The sequence below is a fragment of the Pseudonaja textilis genome, chromosome 3, assembly GCF_049901715.1.
Source record: "Pseudonaja textilis isolate UNSWEBS1 chromosome 3, rPseTex1.2, whole genome shotgun sequence".
NCBI classification, from domain to species: Eukaryota; Metazoa; Chordata; class Lepidosauria; order Squamata; family Elapidae; genus Pseudonaja; species Pseudonaja textilis.
The window spans coordinates 53022355-53048227 of NC_141992.1; the positions used below are offsets into that span (position 1 = coordinate 53022355).

Sequence of the window (25873 nt, forward strand, 5' to 3'; positions counted from 1 at the left end):
GGTATGTACAAGTGTGTATCGCCAACCTGTAAATGACTAACATCAAGTCGAATATTATTGGTTAATTCTGAACACTGACATAGCCCTATTTCTGAAAAGATGTGCACACTTATGCAACCATTTTATTGTAAGTATTTTATTTTTATTTTCTCCCCCCAAAGACTTAAAATTGTTTTTCAGTTGTGCAGCTTATAAGTTGTATTAAAAGTGGAAAAAATTCTGAAGTAATTTTTCCTAGTCTGATTTTTTTTTTACATCTCAAAAACCTGGCATTTCAACCAGGGAAGTGTAGGCTTTTTATATTCACTGTATATATCTCCATAGAGATATATGCCTTAGACACCCACCCCCAATTTCTGTCTCACCTCAAACACATTAGGAAGTGATACATTAGGAAGTTATATGCACAGATATGTAACAAACCACAATGATTTTTGGATCTGAACAAATGCAAACCTATTATATAAACTTTTTAACATGTAAGATAGGCACATTCATATAATAATTCAAAGGTTTTCTTTCTACTTTTGGGTAAGTGTTCCTTGTTGGACACAAAACCAATTGCGTTTTCTAATTCTGGTAGCTATCGATACACCTAACTTCCTCCAGTTTCACATTTTAAAGAGATATTGGGAGTACTGCAGCCATAAATTTCCCAATATGGGGCCTTGTGGATATTGGACTGTAAGTCCTGCCTATTAGTTGAAAACTCATAATCTGACATTTCTAGAAAACATTATTTGGAAAAGGTTGGAGAAAGATCAAAGGAGTGAAAATGACTTTCCGTTCTCAAACCTTTCTCTTAGATACAGTAAAAGCCTCAATGTACACGTATTCCTTGACTTACAACAATTTGTTCAGTGACCATTCAAAGTTACAGCAGCATTGGAAAAGTGACTTATGATCATTTCTCACATTTATGACAGTTGCAGCATCCCCATGGTCACATGATCAAAGTTCAGAACTGGCATGGCAACTGACATGTATTTATGACGGTTGCAGTGCCCCAAGGTGATCAGCTCTTGTGACTGTCTAACAAGCAGAGTCAATAGGAAAGCCAGATTCACTTAACAGCCCCGTTACTAACTTAACAACTGCATTGATTCACTTAACAACTGTGGTGAGAAAGGCCGTAAAATGGTGCAGAACTCACTTAACAACTGTCTTGCTTATCAACATAAATTTTTGGCTCAATTGTGGCTGTAATCTGAGGACTGCCTCTATTAAATATGAAGAATTACAAAACTTGCTTCCTAATTTGGTCTGATATTATAAAGAGGAAGTTTATTTTCTTTTTCGCAAAAATGAGATCTTGTTTTAATTCTCAGAATATAGTTTTATTTGCCCTCTAAAAAAAGGGTTGATACGTTCTTTTTAGTTTGTTTGCTTATTTTTAAATGAGTGATAATCTGCTAATGTGAACAAACTGATAGTTAGCATTTTATCCTGCTATTTCTCCAGGAACTCCAGGCAACTTATCCCCGCCACGTTCCTGTGAGGTAGGTTGGCCTGAGAAGGAGTGATACCATGTGAGTTTCTGCATATAGCTGATGTTATACTTAAACTTGCATCTCCCCTGTTCCTCTATTTTGGACTATTGATCAAGCAGCTGTCAAGGTACGAGAAGGGATATCTAATTTAACATTTCCATTTGCTTTGGATAATAACTGCAATAATTTTCAGACTCGAACACAATTGGCTAAATGAAACAACAATTCAAAGAAGCCGTTTTGACCATGACTCTTTGGTGATTGCAGGAATCAAAGCATCCATAACAAATAGCTGAGCAGCTTCTATTTGACCACATGCAACGATACAGCAATATATAATCACAGCATAGCTTATAGCTGTCCAGAATATCCAGAATATTTTTGAAAGACACCTTGTAGCCACTATCCCATAATTAAGTTTATTGTTGAAAATTTATAATTTCTACAAGATCAAGCTTTGGAGAATTGCAGAATTTTGTCTGCTGATATAGTGGATTCAACTTTCGTGTCTCCATTTTTGGGCTAAAGGTTCCAAGAAAAATGAAATGGATGAAACAAGGAAACATATACTAGCCAAAATGAAGGAGCATGCATACGTCTGTGTGTAATCATACAGCCAACCTGTAAGTAAGAGGAACAGCAGGATTTGGTTATTAAATCATTCTCATTTAGTGTAGTTGTCTTTTCATATCATTACTAATGCAACACTTTTAAAAACCATGTAGGTACCTCAACAATACTGCATTTGCATCATTTAACCTAAGTAGCAATAAAGATTATGTTTTATATATTAATCTACCTTAATTGGTTTCAATTGCAGGAGCTGATGTCTTATTCCAAGGTAAATATATTTCATTCCTTTAATTTTCTTCATGGCATGTTTATTAAATAATTATCTGTTTCAGTTTTTCTTTCACCAGTCAATTTTTCTGCTTGCTCAGTCTCTCTGTATTTTAGGATCTGCTCGTGAACCCCACGTTTGACAGCGAAGAAGAGATGGAGGCTTTTTGCAGTAGTACTGAGCTGTGGAGTACTTGAGTGGTGCAGAAGATTCTGTCTTGTGTTCAGACTAAACATTCCTATACACCCACATATAAGGATATTTTTAATTTTGGTGAATTTTATGTAATGTATGTAGAATGAATTCTGGTTATACTGTTTGATATGTTGCCTCACAGATTTTTAGGTATTAATAATTTTGAAAATGGGCAAAACACATCTTTTGAAAAAGTATATAAATCCATAGAGGTAATGTACTATTATCCCACCCCTAGCATTTATAGAACCAAGTGATCTCTTATTTGGTGAGATCCCATTGGTGTTCACATGGTTACTTGGGAATAAATCCCCATGATCCCATAGCAATTACGTTGTGGAGGATTTTCTTGTTCTGGCAAACTATTAAAATTTACCACCAGAGGGCTTGTTCCCACATTGAAACAATATGGCTCATATTTAAAGCACTCTGGAGTAGATCCTGCCTGAAAACCTATTTATATTGATTCACAATTATGTGGTACTTCTATGTATTACATGTATGAATTGGATTACTAGGGGATCATAAGATTTTTGCCAGTCTAGTTCTCTTCATTAAAATAACGCCCATATTGATGCTTCCTGTATGCAGAAAATAGTCCCCCCCCCACACCCATAATTACTCCAATTCTCATACACAACAGTATCTGAACAAATTATTTTTATCCCTCAAGGCTTAATACCTGCTTTTCATAAAAATGTAGATTCAAACTTGAATTTGGCTATAAATGTAACCTTCTGTTTGTTAGCTTGGCTATTTTGTGCCTTAAACTATGATTTTTTTCTAATTTAAATCTATAGCAGATAACTTGCACTGAATGAGCTCAAATATTAGAAATGAAAGAATATGCACATTTACTGAATATACATATGAAATTCTGACCCTATTCTTTTTTTGAAGTCTCAGTGCCTTAACATGGTATATATGGACACGATCATATTTCTGATTATTTCACTTACTCTTTTCTGTTGGTTTTAGGGCTATGAAATACCTTCTGAAATGTCTCCAGATTATACCAAATGATGTTACCTACAGAATTATTTCAAAACAGTACTTGCCATTTTGTTTTCAACTCTTTTCCTATTAAATCCAGTGTTCATGTTTAACTTCCAATGCGTATTATAATGAAATGTTTACCTCAGGTGAAAATCTTTGCAGTTAAGCCTCTACTGCTTTAAGAATATAGGTTTTGTTGGGCTCAAAGTATATAACCATGTAGCTTAATTGCTCATTTATTTTTTAAAAGTTCTTCTGCTTTAGGTTTCACTATCTTGAATCACTGAATCCACATCCAGTGTATACTATTAATCCCTCTTAGGTAGATAGGATGTATGGATACAATTGCAATATAAAACACATAAAAACTTTACGATGATTGTCTTCTGGAAATGAATCCTGTCTCACTAGTACTTCTCAGTATCCACTTTGACAACTTGACCATACTCCAGAAAACAAGACGGCTTTGGTGTTACCATTTTTATTGCTAGCTGCTAAGGAAGGACTAATAAACAGATTTAAATATTAACACTCACAATAATTTACTAGAAGTTTTTCAAGAACTCTAAATTATGTTGTCACGTAGTTATTAATGTGTTAATTTTAAAACCTCTTACATTTTTTCTATTTGGCACAGCTCTTCAGAGGCAGTCCCTGGCCCGTTCCCTAGAATATGCTTCAGGTGTGGGTCCCACATTAACATCTTTCACAGTGAAGACTGATGCAAAGATCCCAGGTAGAACCTCTCCAATTTCTCTGCCCTCTTTCTGCATTTGTATTACAAAGGTATTAAGTGTCTCTGGTTCATTTCCTATCTGTGGTCAATTCAATAAACATTCTTTCCTCATCTGACATTGGTTTTATGAAAACTTGCATCCTTTCCTTATTTTCCTCATGGGTGCTAAAAAAAAATCTTAACAATTGTTGTTTCCCTTAGATTGTTAAATTGCTTTGAACTTCTATTATAATAGCTTCAAATAATCCTATTAATTAATTTCCTTACCACATAGGTCATATCATCTCAAATTAAATTTGAGAATTTCACAGCCTTTTACAATTGAATAATCTTTATGGCTTAAATGCCTTAAAGATTGAAAAGTATTATCCTTAACCTACAAACATAGAAGCTAAAATCTATCTGGGTAGTTTACCTGAACTTTCAACTCTTTTTTCATAATTTCAGGGACGCATCTGTTTGCCTGGCAGATATTTAAGATATAGATTTTGGCTGTTGTGTATGCCCATAAGGATTTTTTTAGGAACTAAGCTATTCATTTAGACCTTCAGGGAGTAACTTGTAATAGTAGAAAGGAAGAATGCTCTGATATCTATTAACAAAAGTTTAAAAGGAAATTATAATGTAAAAAAAGATAACTTTAGTACAAGAAGGAATTGAGCAGTGAAGAAATAAGATAATGGTTTCTTGTCTGTAGTAATTGTGGGTGATAAATTCTATTCTTTACACAGCACTGTCAACATACCTGGCATTTTATGAACAGAAAGAAATCTCTGCTCTTTATTAGAAATAGATTTAAGGGTGATGAAATGAGGAAAAGAATAGATGAAATGTAACACTAAGTACTACATTGCCAAATTGTACATAGGTACTTTTATTTTTCCTTTCTTTACACTTTTGATAGGATTTTTCCTAAATGTAAAAGCATATATAAATCACATTGTAGTTTGTATTTTGAAAGAAAAATACAGTGCACTATATGGTTAGAAGAATTATTTTTTCAAGGAAAGAAAATGACAATTGTGTTACCTGCTATAGGAGGTCCAACAATAACTCCAAACCCAGAAATGAATGAGGCAAGTCCCAAGGCACTGTGAAATCTGGCTGCACCTACAAGATCTACCTGTTAAAGGAACCAATATTTCTTAGTTCTTGTTTCTGTTATAGTGATTAAAAATGATCACATAATGTTACCTGCTTCTATTTGTGATCACTAAGCTCTTAGTAACAAATTTGTGCCACAACTGGTGGGGCAGGTATGTGACATATTTGGACAGAGTTTAGTGAGGCCTTGCTCTACTTGTAAAAATAGTCACCTATATTATGAAAATACATAGAAGAGAAAAATACATTTAATACATTTAAAATATATATTAATACATTTAAAATATATTCTGATTAAATAACTAATATATTTAAATTAAAGATAAGGAGAAAAAAGCCCCCAAGGATCCATATAAATACATGCATAAGTATATAAAAATAACTCAGTCATTAAATTTAACATTAACTCTGATCTCGTTTTTAAAGCATAGACTTTCCAAAAGTAGATTCAATGCCTGTCTTGTCATTCCTCAAAATCGCAAGAGTGCCTTTCCACCTATTTAAGATTATATTTTGTTGTATTCTAAGTTTTGATAAAGCCATTTTTATATTGCTATAGATACCTTTGTTATAATTTAATAAAATTATAACACAGCTATAACAGTAAAATCAAATAATATGAGTTAAAGAACTTAAAATTTCTTAAATTGCCAACATTAAAAGACAAAAAAGTCTTATCTTTTGTTAAACATTCACACACATTTTAATAATGTATAAAAATGAACTGTTGGTTTTAGCTTATGAACAGAATCTCTTAAAGAAGCTAAAATTTCAGATGTCTTGGAGGCTGCCAAAGCATCCTGCTGATACTGATAATACAGATTTCAGTTTTACATAGTACAAAGTATATGTTGAATGCAAATTGAACTCAAAAGACAATATCTCAAAATTTTTAAAATCGCCGCTAAAATTCAACAAAAATTTAAAATATTAATTCCTGTTAGCCCAACTATTCCAAAACAACTTCCTCTCTATGAATTTCTGATTTGAACTATACCACAATGTCAATGTGTTATGTGATTTGGGATCACGTTGTAGCTCCTTGTCTATTAATAGCCAAATATACTCAGTTGCTTTCAAAGCAGGAAATGGAAGTCCCTGACATCTGACTACATTTCACAGGTGTTACATCTTTGCTTTTTTGTTTTAAAATACAATAAGTCTCATTCCACAAAAAATAGATGGAAGATAAAAGGTCAGTGACATAAATGTTTTAAAATACATTTATCAAATTTATATAGTCATTTCATCTCTTTGAGACTAGGCCAGTGGTGGCAAACTTTTTTGGGCTCCTGTGCCAAAAATTGTGTGCACGTTTGCATGCTCGCGCTCGTGTTCCAGCACCCAGAAGGCAATGCATGCACCCCTATGCCCCCTACACATGCACGTGCAATCTCACTCCCCACACCCTGCCATTCCCTTACCTGCACTGCGCCTCACAGCTTATTTTTGGCCGGCTTGGGGCCTTTTTCAGCCTCCCAAAGGCTTGAGGAAAGCTTCTGCAGGCTTTGCAGGCCAAAAACTAGGCCCATTTTGTCACTTCTGGTATTTCTGGAAAAACAGGAAGTGATGAAACGGGCCTAGTTTTCGGGCTGCAAAGCCTGCAGAAGCCTTCCTCAAGCCTCTGGGAAGCCGAAAATCAGCTGTGAAGCACGCACATGCGCAGTGAGGTAAGTTTGCCTGCAGCTCGCATGCTGGCACAAATGGCTCTGTGTGCCACCTGTGGCATGCATGCCATAGGTTCACCATCATGGCTCTAGGCACTGTTGAAAATCAAGTAGGTTAAGTTGTCCAAATACATTTTAGGAGGTTTAGCTTTCCATAAACATTTCTCATTAATATATAAACTATTTATTGAAAATGTGCATTGTTTTCAGTTTCAGTACACTAATACGAGATATGATGAGTGGGTTGAAGAGGATTACAATCCAGGAAACTCAGGTTAGGAGGATGCAAACATGGTAAATGAATAATTGGTTTGAAGAAATAGCAATAGCATACCTTCAGTCTGGACCTGCTTTCTTTTTTAAACCTAATAGTTAAATATGTAATTTTAAAAACAGCAATTTTTTTTGAGTCAGAGTTAACTCCTGGCAAGTGCCTAAAGTAGTGCCTATACTTTTCTTGGCAAGATTTCAGAAATGCCTTGCCATTACCATCTTCCTCGGCAGACTAGTTCCCAGCAGGACTAGAACTCACAATTTGCTTTCTAGCCTGGTACCTTAACCCTTCCATCAAAGTACAGTAACCTAATAAAAATATTGGCCCTAAGATAGTGCAGATCATTGTCTATAGAGATTCTCAATCATCTAGCTCACATTTGTCCCAAAGGTGCTTTTCCAAAAAACAGCTATCTTGGGGGCGTGGGGTGTTTTCTTGAAAATGTTTCACTTCTCATTCAAGAAACTTCTTCAGTTCTGACTTAAAACTGAAGAAGCTTCTTACATAGGAAGCAAAATGTTTTCAAGGGTAAAAAAACCCAAGAAAGGGCAGATCAGTGCTTAACTAATAATAAATTAATATCAGTAAAATGTATTTTTGATGTTTCTATGCAGTTCTTTCTCTGCCTCCTAAATTCATGTTTCTGACTGGCCCTGAAACATGCAGTTCTCTAGCATTGTCTGAATTGAAGCAAATGTCATCATTTGGAAATGTAAAGTGCTACTGTTCTAATATTTTCATTGTTCAATTACGTTTTTCCACTTACCAGCACAGGAAGCAGCAATGCAAGATATCCACCACTGAAAATGGCAAAAATTACAGAGTAACTCATAAGTAATGGAAAGGTTGTAGCCAGAGGACACAGCAGATTAGTGAGCCCACAAAGAATGAGGTATGTTTTATGGTAATGGTATGTCTTAGTCCACTTTTGACTAGCAATCCAGCCAGAGACTAGTAAACTGACTGTCTCTACTATCCCTAAAAGAAAACAGAACAAAAACACATAATTTCTAAAACAGAATTCTTTGGGTGCTAAATAAGGATCAAAATGAAGGAACTGGCACCTTGTAAATTTCTAAAACCTATATCATCAATATAGCACCTGTGGACATAAATATACCTAGCCATAATATCTATGTCCTAGTATCAGATTTTGTGCCCTCTCTAATTTTATTTTGTATTATTTTAATTAAAACATTAATAAACGGGAAAAAAACATGCTGCAAAACACTGCAAGAGGCCATATGGTAAATATTTATAAAGTGGTTTATAAACTGTCAAGTCTGAGGGTAACCAGATTGTGCTAATTCACATGAAACAAAAATAACCTGCAAAATGGGAAAAATAAAAATAATCACTCTGGCAATTTAGAATACCCTTTTCTATACTACTTATAGGCTTGCTGGTAGATGCTCCTACTGCTTGGCTGTGGCCTCATTTGTCAGATTTCTTATCTGGGTGGTAAGTGTTCCATCCATTCATATTTTCAATTCCATCATTCTCAAGATTCAACACCAAATTCCTGGCATCTCTCATTCTCCCACATGTTTCAAAAATTGCCCAGTATGTTATATGGTAAATTCCTGAATGCTACAATGAAGCATCTTTTCATTATTATTAAACTGTTATCCCCCCCGCTTTCCCCGCCCACTTCAGCTCCATATTCAATTGACTGAAGCCCAGTACATTTAATTATATGAATGTTCAGTACTACACTTTTGCTTTATTTTTGTTAGGCATATAAAGTTTTATTTCCATCTGATGCATTCATATCTGAGAATTTTGAACATTCCTTGTATGATTAAACTGTATAGTTATTCATAGGCTCCGGCCAATAATTTTATGGCAAAATGCATTGCTAAATGAAATTGGAGTTTAGCATCTGGAGTAATAACTCCAGTAATAACTTTCTTCATCCCCCAAATTGCCCTTTGTTAAGTTCTCTTGCTACATAAGCTGCTTGATTTTGCCTCAAAAATATCCATCATTAGGTGGAAGGTGGATTTGGCTCTGACACCTCAGTTTCTTAACCCCTATTCTGCATCAGTGTTTTCAAGCAAAATTTAAAGGATTGGTTTAAATTGAAAATGAATAATAAAGTCATTTTAACTATTGGTTTATCTTTTAAGAAAAATATGTAATAAAGATGGAGTTTTGTACTGAGATTTTTTTTAATGCTAATAAAATTTAAGAACATATTTTGTTGTTGTTAAGGTGGATTTCCAAAACTATACATAATTACAGAAGCACACCTTTGAATAAAATGTCTTGAAAGTTAAGCATAACCACATTTCATAGAACTATATATTAAATATTTTTCCAGTGTTACATTGTAATTTCTTTTTCACTTCAGTATTTGTCTAATAATTGAGTTTAAATTTAGAATTTGAATCAACACACATGCCTTGATTTCTTTTGAGTTGACTTTTAAACTATAAACAATTATACATTTTGATGTGCTCCATATGTAATTAGTGATTACATAATTAATATGATTTGCATGGCTAAGCAATGGTGACATTTTACAAGAAACATTTTAAAAGTTGGAGATTTTTCTTACCAGCTACTAATATGATGTAAGCAGTATCCATTGGATCAATACCCAATGTTTTGGCTCTGGCTGCAAGGTGGAAAGTTGGGATAAAATAGGCAAGCTGACTGAAGAGAAAAGACCACGTGAAAATAAGGAAGAAGGGATTTTTCAGGTGAGAGACAACAAGATGGCATTGCTTCTGGATAAAAGACTGCACCCTGGATTTTCCTTCATTTGATCGGATGCAAATTTGATCACCAGTTTGGTTATCATTCTTATAGGCATCCACACAAGTGTTTTTCTGTGGCATTCCAGAAAACTTGTAGATAATTGAGACTAAATTATTAGACTGTTGCAGGTTGTCTGATTTAGCACATTCTTGATTGGGAGGATCCAGTATGTTCAATTCTCTGGTGCAGGTTTTATCTAGGCTGCCTTTGAAAGCTTCTCGAAACATACTTAGTACAACCATTTGGCCTTCACTTTTAGGACCTATGTCTCTAGTTTTTTTCTTATGAACTGGCCGTAGTAACAGGCTAGAAGGTACAAGGTTCAACATGATGCCGCCATATATCAATAAGAAACCTGAATGAATGGGAAAAGATAATATTTTTAAAAATATTTTTTTAAAAATCATTACAGTCACAGAACTAATTAGCATATGGATAAATATCCCTTATACTGAACTTTTCAGGGCTATTTATTTTGGTAATTTTCAAGCAGTAGCCAACAATCTCCTTATTCCCTATGCTGTATGGAATCTACTTTCAGCACTGCTTGAAATTATGTCAAAGCTTTTATTCTTGAAAGATAAAGATAAACACCATTAGTAGTAGATATGGTAAATATCCCTTAAGTAAATAACAATATTAATAATAATGCATTTGACAATTCTCAGAGATTGTCCATCTTACCAAGATTCCCACCCCCCCACCCCCACCCCGTAACACTGTATTAATTTTTATATTTATACTAAGTGAAATTTAAAAAGAAAAAAAAGTTTTCGAGCTATTTAAAATCAACCTCTGTTTTAATCTCTAAAATGCTATTTTGTTATTCTGAGGTGACACATGAATAGAAATAATGTGATTTCTATAACTCTTTATAAAATTGTCCTGTCAGAAAATCACGACAATTAAAGTAGAAAATCTAAAGCACAGTGTATCTTTCTTTTTGTATCAAAACTAAGTACGCTTAAAGCAGATTTCTCACTTCATTTATATCACTGAGAGGAAACTGAATGACTGAAAGAGAATGAAAATTCAGTTATTATTTGACTGTAATGTTAAGTTTAACATCAACTTACTTTCACATATTAACAGCGTGAAGATATAAGAAATGAAGATGACTAACCTTGCCAACTGTACATTTCTATCAGGAATTGAACAAGTGGTGTTAGCACAACACTCAGCCCCATTCCCGAGCGGCCAATTGCATTGGCTAAAGCCAGATATTTCCTGAAGTACTTAACTATCATGACGGCAGCTGTCTGATATAACAGACAAAAACCCAACCCTAAAGAAAGAAAACTTAATGAGCAGGAGCAGAATCTTCTACACATTCTGTAGGAATGTGTTTTTATTTCATTTAATTAAACAAACAGTGAATTGCACAAATATGCAATGCTTCCAGGTGGACAGTTCTTAACTCTGAATCAATTGTGTTTTAAACTTTACTCCCCCCCCCCGCCAATAACAAGATAATTATTTCAAATGATGCTGTTGAAAAAAAAAGAAAAAAAAAGATTGGATTGTTGACAGGTAGTGTTGTTCTAGTGCATACTAGAATTTTAATAGCCATAGACAGATCTCTAGTCTGAGGTTTGGTAAATTTATTTCGAATACAATAATCCTTAATTTGAAATGATGTCACCTAACATAGGAGTTACTCAGTTGAAGTAGTACACATTTAGGGACCATAATTCTGTGATATGATGTTACTATGTCAACGACTTAATCTTCTCTAGAATAAAATACATACAACAGACATGGAAATCTTAAAACCCTGGATAATCCTTGTCTTATCAGAATCAACATCATGCCATCATGCTATATATAATATTGCAATGTGGTTAAATATCTGACTAGCTTCTTAATATGAAGTGATATAAAGGTAAGAATATATTTCTAACAATAGCAATATAACAAAAGCTTTTGTGGTATTTTATTTTTGTATCTTGTCTCCAATACAAGCATTCAATTTAATCAAGAACTCTTAAAGTTTTAAAAACAATGTAAAGAAGTATGCTTCAGCACTCTCTGGCCTTGCCTCAGTTAAACAGTTATTCATGCCCCTCAAAAGATGATGCAGGAAAGAACAAATTAAATATCATGCTTTAAAATATTCTCTAATTGTTTAAGGACAGAACACCAATTTAAAATAGTTGTAGTAGCATTCCATGTAACAGCCTCAATTTAGCAACCTGGACTTAATGCACTTTTGAATCCAATTATTGTCCAAAATTCAGGCAGAAACAAGATTAAGGATGATGTGAATAGTCAACACAGTCGGCTGGCAGCATCATCTGACATTTCTTTCTATCCCGAAGTAGTGAAAAGTTTCTGGAGGGGCTTATTGAATATACTTGACATGGTTCACTTACCTGTTAGGAGTCCCATAGAGACCCAAAGAAAAGGAATGCTTGTGGCCAGTGTGCTGATAAGAAAACCAGCACCAACCAGGAGAGCCCCTAACAAGGAAGTTTTCCGTTCTCCTAGCACTTCACACACTGTAGTTACCAGAGGTGCTGGAACAGAGCAGATGGAAATTGGCATTAATGATAGCTCGAGAAATACTGCAGATACCATTTCTGGAACGGAAAACACTGAGGGGAAAATATTTAAGCTTTAAGGAATTATCAAACTACCTATTTTTGTTTATTAAACTTACAATGGTTTTCATAAAGATTTTGATTTATGAAAACTACAGGTGAGAACTCTAATGTGTGAGTTATAGTCAGTAAACAAGATTGGCAAATGACTAAAAGCAGATGTAGGTAGGGAGGTTGGGGGTAGGGAGGTATTTTTAGAAGCACATTTGGCATTCTGAGTAAGAGTACCACTTCCCCACAGCTCTGGGCCTAAACTTGGCAAATTGGACACCAATCATGAACTGACCTTACACTGACATAATCTCAGCACAGTCCAGTCAAATGCATTTAGGTATGTATTTAAAGAGACAGTACATTACACTAACCTGCTAGGAATCGAAGCGAGGACATAATGGAACCAATCCAGCTGACATGTTCAGAAGAGCCACCAATGTCTTCTTGAAAAGCCACAAAGAAAATGGCAAAGTTTTTCAGTGTTCCAATTACAAATACATTTACCTACAAAAATAATCAGTATCATATTAATTGAAATGTAAAATGGAGTATTAATTGGCACTCCAATGCAAAACTCTGCAGTGTTCTTCTTAAATGACCAGAGGATGAAACTAGGTATCACACTGGCAGACGCAGCTAGTATCTGAACTGAGAAAAAAAAATTAAGGGAAGAGGAAGACCTTTGCTGAAAGCCTGTGTTTTTATCTTGAATATTTTGAAACCTGTTGTGTTTACTAAAATGATGATACGAAATATTTTTTAAAACATAAATTTTATGTTTTGGATTACTTTGCCTGAGCTATGATCTGTCAGCCTAAATAACATCACAGAATTTTGTGATGGTGAACAGAAGAAGGGAGGAAACTGCAGAGTTTTCATACAAAATTGTGGTAAAAATCAGGCTGAGTAGTCCCGGTTTGGCCAAGATCACCAGAAGAGATGAATTTGGATATAATGAGAACTCAGAGCTGATTTCAAAAATGGAATGCCCTTAGAACTTAAGTTAAAAAGGAAAAATATACCTGGAAGAGGCATTGGATACAAATTATAACATTATAAGAAGTCCTTGATTAACAACTGTTTGCAGTTGTGATGGTGATGAAAAAGTAACTGCAACCAATCCTCACATTTACAACCTTCCCAAGTCTGTAAAATCAAAGGAAATGTGAAGTAGATCATAAGCACAGTAGCAATTTCACCTAGTGATTAAGGACTGTCCCAACTGTCACTAAACGAGGACTACCTGTATGAGCAATTCCTGCTTTATGCCAGAGTTCTGTTGGAGAAACGGTTATATAGACTAGTTTTTGCACACCTAAAATCATTGCACAACCAGGGGTGGGATTCAACCAGCGTTACTACCGGTTCAGTGATTATGTTTTGCATAAATTATATACCACTCCATAGTGCTTTGCAGCTCTCTAAGTGGTTTACAGAATCAGCTTATTATTTTAATTCATAAGAATCTTATTCAAAATTCTTCAGTGAGGTTTTTGTTTTCTTCAGAAGCTGTTTGAAAGTTCAAATAACGTCGTCAACTGAACCACCTCTGTCTATATCCTCTCTACACACATTCGAATAATGCTCTCTCTCTTGTGCCTCAGTTTCTCTTTCCAGGCATGGCAGACAACAAATGAGATGGGATGAGTGTTTAGTTTGCTACAGAATTGACCCAGTGTCAGTGTTGCTGGTGATGGACCCACAATAGGGCAGAACATTTTTCAATCCCATTTCTAAAAAGAGAAAGGGACGTGGCTTAGGCACTGGGCTGACAATGGCAAAGCTGGGCCCTATTGTCCCCATAGGATAAGGTTGGCCATTAAAAAATATCTTTAGAAATAGGATTGTGATTGAAGAAAGAACTGTGGTGAGTTTTTTTGGCTTTCACTTTACAATAAAATCAACCTCCAACTCAACTAACCCATCAAACCTGTACAGCCTATACTTTTCTTGGCATTGTCTAGCAGTTATGTGCTTCTAGTAAAATTCTAACCAGCAACATTTCCCTTGCTGCAAAAACCCACATTACAGTGACACAGAATGCAGACTATGCAGTGGTCATTTCTATTCTTTTAGAAATTATTCTGAATTAAATTATTATTTAATTCAGAATTATTTAGAATTATTTAGTTTCGACATTTGGATGATTTGCTTGCTGATCAATCCATTGTATCAAGAATGCCATTGGGTTGGTGCTATAATGCCATTCTCTCTTTGCCTTCAGTTCATATCTATCTCTGCCCTTCCCCACACTTTTCTCTCTCAGACTTTCACAGCTTTCTGCTTTTCTTTCTGTTTCTCGTATATATCACACAAAATATTCGGGCTTTTTGACAAAGCCCTTCGGCAGCCATCAATATTGTAGATCCCAGTATCCTTTTGAATCCCCTGGGAATTGGCATTCCTTTAGGACAGTTCTACTCCTTTGCAATTGGATGAATCTGGTTGGTAGTAACAACAGGGTATCATGTGCCACGGATCACTGACACAAAGGTATCTTCCCCCCTGTACTGCTTGCATCTACATAAAGTGTTTGGGAAAGGTCATCACTTAGTTCAAAGTGAGAGATGAGGTATTCAGTATGTTGGTAATGCTGATACCTTAATTGTATATCTCCTCCTTCAGCCAAATTGGAGATGTCCGAATCCAATGCCTGCAGGTAGGGTGAGACTCATGCAAGGGGCGAGTGCCTATTTATTCAGAGGCCTAGTGATGTCAGGATAATACCATCTTTGATTCTTGAAATTGTACTCCTTCAAAGAAAACAGACTCATAATATTAGGGTTCTCCTGATTTAGAATTGCTGGTAAAATAATAGATGGCAGCCATGACTTGGAGATTTGCTCAGCTCTGGTTAAACTGCTAATTGTAGCCCTACGTGCAAGGATGCACTGAAGACACTTGCTCACACTCTTTGTCATCTCTTGTTTACTGTAATTCACACTATATAGCACTGTATTATTTCCCCTTCTGTAGGGAACTGCAACACACAACCAAAAGGAAACTTATGTCAAGAGTCAACCAGACGTTAATTTTTTTACACTAAGAATAGAAAACCAGCAGTTTTACAGATATTACTTTCAGCATGATCTGGAGAGGGATACCTGATTGGTATAACACGTTCATTACCAAAAGTCAATTGTAACTTCTATAATATCTATCACTTCTATTTATTACCAAATAACTTATTATTTGGTACCAAAGATAGCAGGAATTTCATGGAGTCACATGTCAGTCTATGCCATTATTTACTCAATCATAGTTTGTTCCCTAAGCCAAAATGACTGGCTAAATGCTAAAACCAAACAAAATAATAGCTAAGCACAGCACATGATTTCAACTAATAGATCTCCAATTAAATTCATAGTACCAACTCTAAAGAAACAGCTCTAGAAAGATGCTAGTGTATGGATCTTGTACTACAATTTATATTTTTGTTTTCCATTCTGTTAAGAAATCCTCAAATGTTTGTTAAGTTCTTACTAAAGGGGCAACAATTCTTACCCATTCCTTAAGTTCTTTATATAGTTTTAGATTTTGGCCAGAACATGTTACAGGCCATTTAATCTGAGAAAAACCTCTCCTCCTTTCTTCAATATTTTAAAAATTCAACACACGTGATTAAAACCAAGTGCCTTTTCTATTTGTCATGACTTTTAAGCAACATCAAACCATACTCTACATAGTACCAGTAACTTATCTGTTTCTTACTAGAAAAAAGTTGAGAACAATCAGCCAGCCCCATCCTCCATCAGGAATTGCTGTGCTATTGGGACCTTCGCTGTTTTTATTACTTTCCACAGAGTCTCCATCCTTTTCTGAACTCCAGACAGTTGCTGCCATTGGCATTCTCAGAAATGTAATAACCAAGGCAGTCTGCACAATTGCTTTAATAGGTATGTGCTGCAGGCTTTCAATGTAATCTTTAACCAAATGTTTTAAAGGATGAAATATATAACCAAGACGGAATTTTAATTGCTATCTTTTTAGTTTTTTCCTCCTTTCTGTTAGCAAAGATTGGTGCTACTGTAGCTTGATGGCTCCTGCCAATGCTTTTAACTAAACAAAGTAGGCCTTTAAAGTAGGGTTGCCAGGAATTAAAAAGTTTGTTTTATACTATAGCTTCTGGATTTTTAAAATGTGGGTCCTGACAAGTAGACCAGAATCTGATGAAAATAGCCCAAAGCCGTTTCTTTTGTGGTGTGTTAATGTTTGTAAGACCTGTTGCTGCTTCCTCTTTATTTGCTCTCTTCTCCTTTTTCTGGGGCATACCATTGAGTTCAGTTTAGTTTGCCAGACCATCTGTAACAGTTTCGATCAGCAAGGGACAGAGAGAACCACCTGATCACCTCTTCATCTTCTCCAGTGTAATCTTTCCCCTAGCTGCCTAGCAACAATGTAACTGAAGATTTTTTTTATTTAAAAAAAAAACCCTAGTATTTTTTAACAAGCAATTAAATGGATTGTTTAACTTCCCAGTAAGTTTTGACATTTTGACATTAAAACTATTAAACGGAATTGCTTTAAAACTTTGTTCTGCAAATATTCAAATGTTACTCCTGTAATGAGCTCATATTTCTTACAAGATGAACAGGACTTCCTAGTAGATTTCTTTCTTAGAGTCCTGACCCATCAAAAGGTTTCAATGGACCTACACATTATTTGTATTCATTTTTGTTGTTAAACATACAAATCTATCCAAAGTATAGTCGGTAAACAATTTTACAGATCACAACTGAAACTAAATATGGTTGTAACTCCAGCAATTTAAACCAGTTTCCTATTTTCAGTTAGGTCCTGTCCTTTTAATTCAGCTTAAAGAGAGGTATGTTTCAGGCTGAATGCCAATTAGTTAGATTTAAAAAATCACTTTTTTTTTGAGATCCAGGCCATGATATTGCACTTTCTTTTATTTCATGGTTTTGATAGACTTTAAAACAATAATACTCTGCAGTTTTACATTTGAATAATCTAAAGCCATTTCCACAAGCTACATTGTCCTGACAGATGGTTATTATCAGCTGCAGCCCTTTAAAAATAATTGCTCAAAAGCCAAACTAATCCAGTGTTTTACAAATTTGATAATTTCAACTCCCAGATTTCCCCAGCTAAGGGAATTACATGTCTAAAGTCAGTTTTTTGCCGATATAGTTTTGGAAATGGCTTGACACAAAACCTCCAATACAGATTTGCAAAGAAAGTAATTTAACTTTCTTTTAATACATAAAACTCCTCGGTGATTTGGATTTAGCATGTTCTTCTACAGTGCAGATGTCCTATGGCAGCAGAGCCAAGGTTTGGTTAGATATTTTATTCTTGGTGTCAATGCACACATCAAGACAGTAGTACTAGGCTGTAAACAATGGTTTGCTGCTGTGGTTTGTAATTGTATACATACTTCTGAGTTATTTTCTCCTTTCTGCAGAAACTAATTGCAAGCTAATGAAGCCCTTTAAGTACAATGCCAATGTGTGCATTGCAGCAAGGAACAGGGAGCTTCAGTTAAATGTCCAAAGGACACAATACTCATCCAGATGTTTTTTTTCTCTATGGAAGAATGTCTTGTGTCCCAATCACATCCTTAACTAGCAATCAATACAAAAATAAGGAAATCTGTAGTCATCCACGTTGTCAACGTGTCAACATTTAAACATCAATCTCATATTATAAAAAATAAAAAATCTCGCCTGTTTCTCCCACAATCTTGGATAGTTTCACTATTATTTACCCTTACAATTTAAAAGTTGACAGGAAGGGAGCAACAAAATATTTCAGAATCTCATAGAAACCCCCGTAAGCTTTCTCCTGTATACACTGGGGAAGGAAGGAAGTCTGAAGAGAAATTCTCTCCACCCTCAAATGTATTGTTGGGAAAGGAGTCTGAAGGGACATTGTTTATATTGGATTCTGCAGAGCTCTGCCCATATTCAAGAGAATGCACTCTTCAGCTATAGGTCATCTATCTAGGTAGCATATTTCTTTCTTGCAGAACTGCTGACATGAGTATAAAGAGAGCAAAATCTCTATCCTGCAGATTATACAGAAAAACTGTTATGCACATCTTATCCATCCCAGTGATGTGTATTTATCAAGTAGCTGAGTTTGTTGAACTTATGAAGATGTGGTTGGCTAATTTGGCTCAGGATGTTAATGCCAATCTAACCAATGAAGTAGATTTCAGTTAATCAGAGTTCAGTACTCTAAATAGCATGTTGTGAAAATATATGGTATTTACTGTTTCTGGCCCTAATAATTCTTTGCCACCAGCTTCTATCTCCATTTAAAAAAAAATGTATTTCCTTTGGCTAAGCAGACTCTCACAATGCCAAATAATTACTTTTTTGGCAGAAAACTAAGGGCACCAGATTTCTTTTGTTAGTTTGCTGCTAAGTATTTTGATTTTGGAGCATCAGAATTTTAAGAGTAACTGAATTTATGTAGTTTTTATTTGGATATAAAGTACTAGTAAAGTTGTATTAAACATGGCCCATTTACCATAGGGGTATACCTTATTCTATTTTCTTGTTAATGTGTTTTTATTCAAACAGAACCAGAAACAGTCCCAAACCTTATTTACGTCCCTAGAGTTTAACTCTGATGAACTGTTCTCTATGCAAATTTACACCTTAAAATTTAGGACAAGAAACATCCATGTTTAGTATTAATCCTGTTGGTATGTTTTTAGTAGCCAGCACATAAAAGAATGTGATAGCCTCATCAACCACAATAAGATCATGACATTAGTTAATAGCTGGTTAGAGAAGTTCTCATTTATTTTGTAGATTCTTCAGAAAAGAGCAATGCAAAAACGACATTGCTGTTATTATCAAACTCAATACGCAAAGTGGCAATACTTTTTTGTGTGTGTTGCAAGGTGGCAAAACTTGACCATCCTTGACTGATCTAGAATGTTATGTTGATTTGGTTGTGATCAGTATTTGGACTGAGATAGGAAATCCAAAGCTATAGACTAGGGTGAAAAATTGAAAAGCATCTCAGTGCAGGCAGCCATGGCTCACCTATTGCATTTGACGTCAACAAAGCCACATATATATGGCCATGTTAGTTATCAAGAGCCAAGCTTGAGGTGAAATAGACTTTGTTTCAATGGGCCAAGGAAGAGGACAAGATTTTCTTAACATATTCTTCCGCTACATCGAGGACTGTAGAAGCACAATGTTTAGTCAACATAGAATACATTATTTGTCCTCAATAATTTTTTGAGTTCCTCTAACATTGGGGTGATCTGTTAAGTTGCTCTCTTTCCAGCAATAAAAAAGTGCTTCATTACTCAAAAGATGAAATGATGAAAGTTCTGCACTCTGTACCAAGGTAGGCAAGTGAGGATGTTTACAGATTCCATTAGGTTCTGACTTCATGAGTCTGGATATCCCATGTGTATTAATTGGCAGAAGACAGTTCCACAGTGATTTCTTGAAGAGCAATGAATACTGTGAATGCATAAGATTAAGATGCCATTTTATGTACTGCCACTATGATGCCATCATGCTTCTGGATCATGATATTGCTGAAAAACAAAACAAAACACCAAACAATAAATAAATAGCTATGTTATAGACTTTTTTTTTTAAGCAAACACAATATTAATGGAAATAGTGCAGACTGGGGTTATTTATGATTGTATAATTCCTATAGATACATAACTGATTGAACCTGGTATTTTATTTATTGAATTTATATAGGAATAACACTTAGACTTATATATGGCTTTATAGTGCTTTACAGCCCTCTTTAAGCTGTTTACAGAGTCAGCAATCTGGGTCCTCATTTTACCCATCTCGGAGAGATGGAAGGCTGAGTCAACCTTGAGCCTGGTGAGATTCAATCTGCCAAATTGCAGGCAGCTGGCTGAAGCAAAAATAGCTTGCAGAATAGTTGCACTCTAACCACTACACCACAGAGGCTCATACTCATAGTAGTAGTAGTAGTAGTAGTAGTAGTAGTAATAATAATAATAATAATGATAATAATAATAATAATAATAATATAGCTACCAATCTCACTTGGACTTTGGGCAGAATATACAAAACAAAAATTACACAATGAATACGACTTATACATTTAAACAGTTAAAACACTATAATAACAATAAAACATGGAAGAATACAATCAAATTTATACCAGCCATTTAATGGACTCAATGTTTCTCCCTCAAGGGGAAAATGCCCAGGTATAAGAGTATAACATGTTATATATGCAACTTGTATGCAAATTTCTAGACCCAAAAGAGTGGGGGGGATGGAATTTTAACTTCCAATCTTAGTTTTTCGAAATCCTTATTCAAAATGGCAATGATGCAGTGAGGTCTGTTAAGTCATTTAACACAACAAAGGAAAACCACAGAATCAAATGGACATGCCTGCCCACGTTCTTTTTGGGAATTGCACTGCACACGTGTAATGGACTGGGCTCACCAACATTTATGGAATCATATATTGGTCTTTAAAACTGTATTAATTATACTTACCCAGTGTCAGATTCAAGACATACAACAGGAATATCTGTTGGATCAGAAGTTAATTTTGCCGCCTGCTGGGCCAAAATAGATATTACACCTGCATGCTCATCTGAGAGAGTGCCACGACCTAGAAGACAACTGTGCATCATTCAAAAGAAAAATGTCCTGTATTTAGGTCTGAAGAATAAAATCCCCCCCCAAAAAAATATAATTAACTGCAAATTGCAGGAATTGTGTGAATTTCTGATAATATGTCCAGTTACTAGATGCAAAGTCAAAGTGCACTGAAGGACTGATACTGCTACATAACATTTTCAGAGACTGGTTTACTTTTTGGCAATAAAATCCCGAAACAGTTGGACTTTTGGACATGAACCAGCAAGTCTTTTATTATGTCACTTACAGCTTTACAATTATTAACTAGACTTTGGGTCTAGCAGCGAGATGAAAAGGCCTGTCAAACGTGGGCTTGCTAATTTCAGTCGTATTGGCAGCTGTAAGACAGAGGTGAGGAAGGTTAGAGCTTCTGACTTGCTTTGGCTTACCAGTCGTTTGTAAGCCTTGGTACTTTCCTCTTATCCTTTAGAAAGAGAAAAAAGATTCCCTCATGTTTTGACTTCTTTTTATGGTATCCCTTAGTATAGGGGTCCGCCTCCAACTCCTGGGCTGCAGCTGGCCTCCAGGCTTTGAGCTCTTAAGATCCAGGCTGCAAAAGTGGTGGGAAGGCCTGTGCATGCATCCTCTCTTGCATGAACAGTGGGCGAGTGTGTGCGCTTGCCTGTTGCTAATGCAGAACCATCCCCTTCCTCCCCCCCCTCCCCGCTCCCTCCAGTCCACAAAGCTGGAAAGTTTAACGAACTCTGCCTTAGTAGGTTTTAAAAAGTGGCTTCCTTCTCATTTCTATTGTTTCAGTGTTTCCCCATTCATTCCCTCTTTAAACAAATAAAGTACTGCAGCAGTATTGGCTTTAGAAAGATTGCATAATTATTAAGTCAGTGCAATTTTCACTGGAGGAAAAGGGTTCTTCCCATTTCTCAGTGAATGTGGAGGTCTACTCCTCTACTCATTTTCTTTGCTAAACAATGGGCCAATTAAGTCTACATCTTCCTCCATGGCTCTTACAAGTTTACATCACTGTGGTTCATTGACTAGCAGTAGTTGAGACAGTAACTATAAAGTGACTTGCCAAGCCTGGCTGAGTGTTTTCTTTGGTCCTTGAATCTGATCACAGTAGTCAGGAGGTTGCAGGACAAATCCTCCCCATGAGCTAGCAGTTTCCCCATCCTTGTCCCATAGGTGTTTTCCAAAAGGCAACTGGACTTTGCTTTTTCCTTGAAGATGTTTTGTTTCTCATCCAAGAAGCTCCTTCAGTTCTGAATTGTTCAGGACTGAAGAAGCTTCTTCAAGGAAAAAGCAAAGTTCAGTTGCCTTTTGAAAAGCACCTTTGTAACAACCATGACTTGGACACTTGGAATTTTCATAGATGTTTCCTCATCCTTGTTGTATAATGGGTGCTGTTAAAGCAGTCAGACATTCACATATTCATACGCAGATGATGGGAGTGACATTCATACAATATATTCAATTACTGGATCTGCATAACCACAATGAACCAGAAACTAAGAACAAGCTGACTAAAATTCAGTTCAGCTTGGTGGTTCAGTAATTTTGCACATACAAACTGCTGGAACAAAACTAAGGCCTTACTAGGTTGTGGGGTGGGGCTTCAGGCTCTAATCACCTCAACTTGACTACTGGGACGTGCTATACACTGGCTGCCTTTGAAGACTAGACAGAAATTTGTCCAAAAACGCAGCAACGAGAGCAGTGATGGACATGCCTCAGTATGCCCATCTAACACCTCTGCTTCACCAACTCACTGGTTGGTTTGCTTCCAAATGCAATTCAAGGAACTGTTTTCTATAAAGCCCTACATGGCATAGAGCCTGGTTACTTGAAGGACCACCTGCTTCCCATAATATCTCCTGGCAAATTCAGTCTTACAGGGTTGGCACATTCTGAGTTCCTTCAATTAAACAATCATTTTTCAGGACTTCAGAAGTGCCCCTTCTCTATAGCCGTTGCCTGTCCTCTGGAACTAGGTTCTCCTTGAGATCTAGATGGCCCCCACTCTGCTGTTGCCTAAAAGAGTCATGAAGGCCTTTGGCATGGGAGACTGAGACCACCCACTGCAAGATTACAAGATTGCATTTTTTATTTTTTAATGCTTAATTGATTTTATTGTAATTTCTTTGATTACTGTGAACTTCCTAGAGTTGAATGGCATACAAGTTTAATAAGCTGTGATTATCACTTCCACTGCCAAGTTTCTAGCTTGGATTCTTCATTGCTGCCATGTCAAAATTCTGGATAGGCATTTACAGAGTTAAAAAATAATAATAACCAAAACAAAACAACCACTTGCTATTTCATCAGAAGCAGGATTTAAAGAAGGCTAACAGCAAGAGGCCCATATAAGCCAGGTTTCTGGACCCTGCTATAATTTCTAAATAAAATGAGAAAGAGAGCATGGATGCATGTGAAAACGAGAGACTTCGACAAAACAATAGGATTGCTTGGATAGAAGTAAAAAGAAAAAAAAGCAGTTACATGGGAAGGAGAGGAGTATGGGAAAACCGAGTAACAAAGCCTATTTTACTTTTACTTCTCCCAGCCAAAAAAAAAAAAATCTAGTACAGGTAGTCCTCAACATACTTATTGACCAAATAAAAGTGATAAAGTGACTTTTATGACCATTTTTCACCGTTAATAACCCGTGTAACATTCCCCATGATCATGTGATCAAAATTCAGAAGCCTGGCATCTGGTTCATATTTATGACTGTTGCTGTGTCCCTGGGTCATGTGATCACTTTTTTTTTTTTTTGCAACCTTGCGACAGGCAAAGCCAATGGGGAAGCCAGATTCACTTAACAACCAGGTTACCAACTTAACAACGGTGGCAAGAAAGGTCATAAACAACTCGCTTTAACAAATGTCTCAACATAAATTTTGGGTTCAATTGTGCTGGTAAGTCGGGGACTACCAGTACATCCTAAATATCACGAAACTACTTTCAAAAATTAGGGGGTTTTTTGCGGGGGGGGGGCGTGAGAAGAAGCACTGCTGCATAAGGCTTTATTCGAAATTCAAAATAAAGCAACAGCTGAGAAGCGCAGGGACGAAGGTGCAGCATTTGAAATGGCATCGGGACCAAAGTGCTTAAAAATAAAGGGAGGACGAGGAGGATTTGGAATCCGCGCAGAGTTTCTGGCGGGGTGAGAAGGCGGCCTCTTCCCGTAAGGAGTCTCTACTTACAGCCCAAATTCAGCCCCTGAGAATCGGTGCAGAGGACTCCCGCAATGGAGGGGTTCTTCATCCTAAGGGAAAAGGAGACGGGTGAGAGTTGAACCGGCCACAGAGGAAGTCATCCTTCCCCCTCCCCGCAACTCCATGCCGGCTGCCCTTCTTAAAAAAGCAGAGAGGGAACCTGCCAGTCGGGCAGCAGCGCCGTCCTTAGCGTCACTTACGTGTCTTCCAAATGCGTCTCCAGCGCCCCTTCCATTTTGCCGACCGCAGCCTCTCCGGCAGCACCACCCCCCATACAGCAGCTGATGCAGGGCCACGTGACTAGCAAGGCTCAGACGGTGGCTCGCGAAGACCTAAATTCTTCGCGGTTAAAAGTAACGCCGATCGCAAAACGGGAAGGAAATGGAGTTTCTGCGCAAAAAGGACCGCATTCCGTAGTAATCCGTGGTTCAGAGTAGTAGTTCAGAGTGTTTTGTTTTGTACTGAACATGAATTTGTATTTGAGAGTTATTCTATCTCGCCCGCGAAAATAGATGCCTCCTGTCGAAAATTATTCTAGATTTTTGCTTGGGGTTGAGCTTCGTTTGCAACCATTGGTTCTTGCTTGCACATAGCTAGGAGCCTAATATTGCGTGTGTATGTATAAATAATAAAATGATATAGTTTTTAATTGGGTTTTAACCGATTTTTAATGGTTGCGTTTGAATTATCCGGATTGTTTAGCTTTATGTTTTCATTGTGTACGCCGTCCGAAGTCATTTGCATTTGATGTTACATTTACTTATGTTCAATAAGTAAGTCGGGGTCTTCAAACTTGAAAGCTTTAAGACTTGTGGACTTCAACTCCCAGAATTCCTCGTACAGTCATGTTAGCAAAGGAGTTCTGGGAGTTGAAGTCCACAAGTCTTAAACTTGCCAAGTTTGAAGACCCTTGAAGTAAATAAATACAAATTTACAGTAAGTAAATTAATATCAGGTTAGAAGCGCCCCGTTTTAACTTTCTAAATTGGTATCTATTCGATGCTGCCACCTAGCTGGGATTTCTTTCCCAGTATCTCTTACAGCACTTATTTAAAGGTATCAGCAGGCAGTCATAAAAGCCGGACGGTAATGAGAGATGGCGTCTGTAATTAGAAAAAAAGAAATCCTGCATCTCTTTCACCGAGATTAGGTACTGCAGAAAGAGGATTATTTTGTAACCGATTCTTAGATCCATATTCAGATAAAAGTAAGAGAGTAAGAAACCCATTTTAATAGCTTCATAATCAGTTTAAGGCATACACAACATCCAAGATTTAATCAACTGTATCAAGTTTACATATAAATTATAAAGAGCCTTTCCCTGAAATTTATGAAGCCCAAATCATTCTTTTTGCACTACTCAAATCTATCTTTTTTTTAATTCAACAGCATGTAATGTGAGAAC

The 25873-nt window shown here is 36.2% G+C and overlaps 2 protein-coding genes across 2 annotated transcripts; both read right to left on the reverse strand.

Moving 5' to 3' along the window:
- Positions 1-1892: 1892 nt before the first annotated feature.
- SLC16A4 (solute carrier family 16 member 4) lies at positions 1893-17071 on the reverse strand. Its single transcript, XM_087929714.1, has 8 exons — positions 16372-17071; positions 13032-13164; positions 12439-12582; positions 11190-11351; positions 9864-10421; positions 8070-8281; positions 5288-5381; positions 1893-2111 (listed from the first exon to the last, which is right to left on the reverse strand). Exons 1-8 carry the CDS (start codon positions 16507-16509, stop codon positions 1987-1989), a joined length of 1566 nt encoding a protein of 521 aa, XP_087785840.1. The 5' UTR covers positions 16510-17071; the 3' UTR covers positions 1893-1986.
- Positions 17072-17550: 479 nt separating this feature from the next.
- Positions 17551-24799, reverse strand: LAMTOR5 (late endosomal/lysosomal adaptor, MAPK and MTOR activator 5). Its single transcript, XM_026706966.2, has 4 exons — positions 24669-24799; positions 24457-24518; positions 21149-21266; positions 17551-20188 (listed from the first exon to the last, which is right to left on the reverse strand). The coding sequence occupies exons 1-4, from the start codon at positions 24740-24742 to the stop codon at positions 20128-20130; spliced, it is 315 nt and encodes a 104-aa protein (XP_026562751.2). The 5' UTR covers positions 24743-24799; the 3' UTR covers positions 17551-20127.
- Between the last annotated feature and the right edge of the window lie 1074 nt (positions 24800-25873).